The sequence below is a fragment of the Theropithecus gelada genome, chromosome 9, assembly GCF_003255815.1.
Source record: "Theropithecus gelada isolate Dixy chromosome 9, Tgel_1.0, whole genome shotgun sequence".
In the NCBI taxonomy this organism is placed as follows: Eukaryota; Metazoa; Chordata; class Mammalia; order Primates; family Cercopithecidae; genus Theropithecus; species Theropithecus gelada.
In genome coordinates this window covers 11,827,574-11,833,945 of record NC_037677.1, presented here as the reverse complement: position 1 = coordinate 11,833,945, position 6,372 = coordinate 11,827,574, and the positions used below count along the sequence as shown (strand labels likewise).

Sequence of the window (6,372 nt, the reverse complement as noted above, 5' to 3'; positions counted from 1 at the left end):
AAAAAAAAAAAAAAAAAAAAAAAAAAAAAAAAAAAAAAAGATGGTTTTAGTTGTTAGGAAAATGAAAATTAAAACCAAACAAAATAGCAGTGTATGCTCATTAGAATGGCTAAAATTAAAAACTGACCATATCAATTTTTTGCCTGGGATATGAAAGAACTGGAACTTCTATCATGATATGAAATGGGGCTGAGCGTGGTGGCTCACGCCCGTAATCCCAACACTTTGGGAGGCTGAGGCAGGTGGATCACCTGAGGTCAGGAGTTCAAGACTAACCTGGCCAACATGGTGAAACCCCATCTCTACTAAAAATACAAAAATTAGCTGGGCCTGGTGGCACGCACCTGTAATCCCGGCTACTTGGGAGGCTGAGACAGGAGAATCGCTTGAATCCAGGAGGCAGAGGTTGCATTGAGCCAAGATCGTGCCACGTTGCACTCCAGCCTGAGCAACAAGAATGAAAAAAAACTCCGTCTTAAAAAAAAAGGGTATAACGTATAACCACTTTGGCAGTTTCTTAAAAAGTAAAACACACCAGATATTTCTAGCTATTTCATTCCTAGCATTTTTCAGTTAAGAGATGAAGACAAACATCCACCCAGAGATTTGTACATGAATGCAGAATTGCATGTGTAATAACCCAAAAGTAGAAACAGCCAAAATGTTCCTAACAGGTGAATGAATATGTGGCATATTCATACAAGGAAATACAATTCTGCAATAAAAAGGAGCAACGTATTGATGCATACAACATATATGTCTCTCGAAATCTTTATGGCAAGCAAAATAAGCTGGACAATGAAAGAGTGCATGTTGTGGCTGGGCACTGTGGCTCACGCCAGTAATCCCAACATTTTGGGAGGCCGAGGCAGCCAGATCACCTGAAGTCGGGAGTTCGAGACCAGCCTGACCAACATGGAGAAACCCCATCTCTACTAAAAATACAAAATTAGCCAGGTGTGGTGGTGGTGCATGCCTGTAATCCCAGCTACTCAAGAGACTGAGGCAGGAGAATCGCTTGATCCTGGGAGGCAGAGGTTGCAGTAGGCCAAGATTGCGCCATTGTACTCCAACCTGGGCGACAAGAGTGAAACTCCATCTCGGGGAAAAAAAAAAAAAAAAAAAGACTGCATGTTGTATAATCTGATAGATATAAACGTTTAGAAAATACAGACTAGCCAGGCATGGTGGCACTCACCTATAGTCCCAGCTACTCAAGAGGCTAAGGCAGGAGGATCACTTGAGACTAGAACTTCGAGGCCAGCCTAGACAACATAGCGAGATATGTCTCTTTAAAATGAAAAGAAAAAAAATGCAGGCCGGGCACGGTGGCTCACACCTATAATCCCAGCACTTTGGAAGGCCGAGGCGGGAGGATTGAAACCAGCCTGGGCAACAAAACGAGACCCACTCTCCCCACCCCCCAGCCTCCCACTCTGCCTCTACTAAAAATTTTTAAAAATGAATTAGCCAGGCATGCCGGGCACGGTGGCTGGTGTCTGTAATCCCAGCACTTTGGGAGGCTGAGGCGCGTGGATCACGAGGTCAGGAGTTCCAGACCAGCCTAACCAACGTAGTGAAACCCTGTCTCTACTAAAAATACAAAACTTTTGTGCCTGCCTACAAAACAGGTGGTGGGCACCTGTAATCCCAGCTACTCGGGAGGCTAATGCAGGAGAATCACTTGAGCCTGGGAGGCAGAGGTTGCAATGAGCCGAAATTGTGCCACTGCACTCCAGCCTGGGCAACACAGCAAGACTCTTGTCTCAAAAAAAAAAAAAAAGTTAGCCAGGCATGGTGGTGTGTGCCTGTAATCATAGCTACTTGGGAGGCTGAGGTGGGAGGATCACTTGAGCCCAGGAGTTCTAATGCTGCAATGAGCTATGGTCATACTACTGCACTCTAGTCTGCAAGACCTCATTTCTTAAAATAAAATGCAGACTAATCAGTAGTGACAGAGAGCAGATTGGTGGTTGCCTGGGGATGGTTTCCTTGCTTACGAAGTTTGAAGGTGACGGATGTGCTCATTGTCTTGATTGTGGGGAGGTTTTCTGAAGTGAGCACATACAGCAGAACTCATCAAATTACGTTTTAAATATGTGCAACTGATTGTATGTCAGGTATACGCCAATAAAGTTGCTTTAAAAAAAAAAGTTTTGAAGCCAGGGCAACATAGTGAGACCCAGGTCCTCCAAAAAATGAAAATTAGCTAGGCATGGTGGTGCACACCTGTAGTCCCAGCTACTTGAGAGGCCAAGGTGGAGGATTGCTTGAGCACAGGAGGTGGTGGCTGCAGTGAGCCATGATTGCACCACGGCACTCCAGCCCAGATGACAAAGCAAGACCCTGTCTCAAAAAAAAATAAAAAATGTTTTGAGCTTTTTAAAAAGGAGATGATAATTGTAAGGAGTCAATACTAGATCACTAAGAGCAGATTCTCAAGCTGAGGTCACTGGGGGCATGGGTAGGGTTTACCGGGCTGGTAGTTAAGTGGACTACCTCAATATTTTTTTCATTTTTATATGTGAGATATTTATCTGCTGTCTTAAATATGAAGTGTAGTTGGGCTTGTAGATAGTCTCTCACCTGCACTTAGTTGCACCTTAGTGTATCTGTCCTAGTGTGTTTGGCATTCTGGGTGTTCCTTTTTTTTTTTTTTTGAGTCGGAGTTTTCGCTCTATCTTCCCAGGCTGCATTGCAGTGGCACAATCCCGGCTCACTGCAACCTCCGCCTCCTGGGTTCAAGCGATTCTCCTGCCTCAGCCTCCTGAGTAGCTGGGATTATAAGCGCTTGCCACCATGCCCGGCTAATTTTTGTATTTTTAGTAGAGACGGGGTTTTGCCATACTGGCCAGGCTTGTCTCTAGGTGTTACATTTTAAGAAAAACATTGACTGACTAGAGTGCATCCTAAGAGAGAATACCAAGAGAAGACATTGGAGATAATAGAATCAGACTGTCAAATCAGACTCCAGTGAATCAGAGCTCTTGTGCAGTGTTCAGCTTTAATGATAATTTCAAGGCTGCCAGTATTCTGAAGACACAGGTTAAGCTGAGAGAAGCCTGGGACATGGGCACAGCTCCCCAAATCCTTCCATTCCACATCATGTGTGCCTTTGGTTTGGAGTCACTGATGAGGTCTCTTAAGTGAGGTATGCAGGTAATCAGACAGGAGAGGGGGAATTTAGGTTATGAAACATCTCCATCTTATGCTTAGATGCTGACATAGCTTACTTAACATTTTCCGGGGAGCCATGGCCCGTAAGTTGATAGATCCTGTCTTGGTTTGTTTAATAAGAGCAATCTTAAACCAGGAACATCCTGCTGAAAACAAACACATTTCTAGATAAGGACTCAGTTTCCTCCATAACAGAGAACTCATCTCACTAGGTTAGTGGCTTCACTCTCCCCTCATCACAGGTGTCTTCAGACGTATGAACGGCGAGTATTGCTGAAGATGGACTAGATCTGTTCTGTGTAAACACCTTTCCGACAGTGACCCAGACACTCCGAGGTTAATGGTTGAAAGGTTGTCCCCAGTTGCTAGATGCGTGCTTCTCCATAGGATGCAGAAAGTAGACCATCTGTTGTTTTATGGAGGTTGGACTTGGCTTTTCTCTTATCCAGCCCTAATAGGTTTTGACTGTATTAGAGTAATACTGGTATCTGTTTTTTCTTTTTTTCTTTCTTTTTTTTTTTTTTTGGAGACAGAGTCTCACTCTGTCACTAGGCTGGAGTGCAGTGGTAGCTCACCTCCGCCTCCCGGCTTCAAGCAGTTCTCCCGCCTCAACCTTCCGGGTAACTGGGACTGTAAGCACGTGCCACCATGCCAGGCTAATTTTTGTATTTTTGTTAGAGACAGGGTTTCACCATGTTGGCCAGGATGGTCTCATTCTCTTGACCTCATGATCCACCCACCCAGGCCTCCCAATGTGGTGGGATTACAGGCATGAGCCCCCACGCCCAGCCTCTACTTGCCATTTTATTTGAAGTCTGTTTTTTCTTTCTCTCAATGTTCTCAAACTATTTGTGACTCCTTTGTTATTTTCTCCCAGTTTAAGATCCTTAATGTACCCATGTCCTCTCAACTTGCTGCAAATCATTGGAACCAGCAACAGGCAGAACAAGAAGAGAGGATGAGAATGAAAAAGCTCACACTAGATATCAATGAACGGCAAGAACAAGAGGATTATCAAGGTATAAAATATAAAAATTCTTGTTGCCTTTTGAATATCAAAATTGTTATTTTGTCTCACCTTTTTGTGTCATTTTTGTCCATATTTATGCTGAGAAATTCATTTTGTATCCCACTGTGTTAATTTTTTTCACTTATTTGTAAAATAACAATAGTGTAATTTTTACCATATTTTGCTCTAATTAAATTAGATTATAAACTGCTAGCTATGTTTGCAAGCAAGATGATAATCAATTTTTAATTGCTTCACATTGCCAGCCAGTTGTGTGCAGATTCATTTAACAAATAGTATGTGTTGCTTAATGACAGGGATACATGCTAAAAAATGTGGCATTAGGCAATTTCATCATTGTGCTAACATCATAGAGTATACTTGACAGACCTAGATGGTGTAGCCTACTACACACCGAGGCTGTATGGTGTAGCCATTATGAACTGTTGGGACCACCATTGTATAGGTGTCTGTCATTGACTGGAACATGGTCACACAGCACACGACTGTATTTATCTCCTTTTGTCTATTGGGTGTCCTGGTCTTGAGGAACCTGTATTCCTTCAGATTTGAGGAAATACTCAAATTAGGATTCTCGTTTTATGCATACACACCCAACAATTTTTGGTTAATTGGAACCTTACATATCGAGTCCATGGAGACTTCATAAGATAGCATTTTGGTGTTCCTGTGGTATGCAGATTTTACAGCTGTAACAGTTGTTTATACAGCACTGTGCTGAACAAACCGCTGTTTGTGCAGGAGAGTGTGTGTAAATCAGTATTTGTGGTTTCTAATCTTTTAATCTCACTTGTAGAATGTTCTCTCCCAGTTGATACCCAACAGTGCTTTTGTTTGTTTTAAGAGCCTTCCTTTGTCACCCAGGCTGGATGGAGTGCAGTGGCGCAATCACTGCAGCCTCAAACTCCTGGGCTCGAGTGGTCCTCCTGCCTCTGCCTCAGCCCCCCACGTAGCTAAGATTACAGACATGTGCCACCATACCTGGCTAATTTTTAACTTTTTGTAGAGAGGGGATCTCGCTATGTTGCCCAAGCTCATTTTGAACTCCTGGGCTCGAGCAGTCCTCGCGCCTCTGCATCCCAAAGTGGTAGGGTTACAGATGTGAGCCGCCACACCCGGCTCCAACATTCTTAATGATAATAGCTAACACTGAGTGCTTACTCTTTGGCCAGACACCGTTTTATGTACTTTTTCAAAGTGTATAATCCTCATAACAATTCTTTGAGATAAGTGTTGTTGTTATCTTCATTTTACATTGAGGGAAATTGAACCTAAAGTCCCACAGCTAGAAAGTGACAGAGCTGGGATATTAACCAGTAGTCTCGCTCTACACACGATGCTCTTAGCTATTGCAATGCACTGCCTCTTAGGCTTTTTTACTGCTTCATAAGATAGCTGTGTGGTGGCCAAATTCACAGTAAAGGGAACATTGGGTATTAAAAGAGTCTCATCTCTTGATAATGCTCTTTCAAAACTTCTTAATCATTTTAGTCTGTATAATGGCTATTTTTCTTTAGTTAGCTCCCTGACAGGACTAATAAACTTAATCTCCCCAACATTTCATTCACTCTGTAGGAGGAGTACATTTCCTTTTTTTTTTTTTTTTTTTTCTTTTGAGACGGAGTCTCGCCCAGGCTGGAGTGCAGGGGCACGATCTCGGCTCACTGCAAGCTCCGCCTCCCGGGTTCACGCCATTCTCCTGCCTCAGCCTCCGAGTAGCTGGGACCACAGGCACCTGCCACCACACCCGGCTAATTTTTTGTATTTTTAGTAGAGACGGGGTTTCACCGTATTAGCCAGGATGGTCTCGATCTCCTGACCTCGTGATCCGCCCGCCTCGGCCTCCCAAAGTGCTGGGATTACAGGCGTGAGCCACCGCGCCCGGCCGAGGAGGAGTACATTTCTAAGAGTTAACAGCATTTTCTTTTTTGCTCCTAATTACAGAAATGTTGCAGTCTCTTGCACAACGCCCAGCTCCAGCAAACACCAATCGTGAGAGGCGGCCTCGCTACCAACATCCGAAGGGAGCACCTAATGCAGATCTAATCTTTAAGACTGGTGGGAGGTAAAGCAGTCATTACTCTTCCTTAGCTGTTTGTTTTTCATGATGTCCCTAAGAATAAATTAGAGAATTCTGGATTATATTTTGGCTAAGGCCTGATTAT

General features: G+C 43.6%; 1 protein-coding gene across 1 annotated transcript in view; it reads left to right on the top strand.

Moving 5' to 3' along the window:
* Nucleotides 1–6,276, top strand: part of UPF2 (UPF2, regulator of nonsense mediated mRNA decay) — a 120,501-nt gene extending 114,225 nt beyond the window's left edge. Inside the window, exons 19-20 of the mRNA XM_025397279.1 lie at nt 4,055–4,196; nt 6,152–6,276. Coding sequence (XP_025253064.1) covers nt 4,055–4,196; nt 6,152–6,276 — 267 coding nt within the window. The remainder of the gene's footprint in view (nt 1–4,054; nt 4,197–6,151) is intronic.
* The last annotated feature ends 96 nt before the right edge of the window (nt 6,277–6,372 follow it).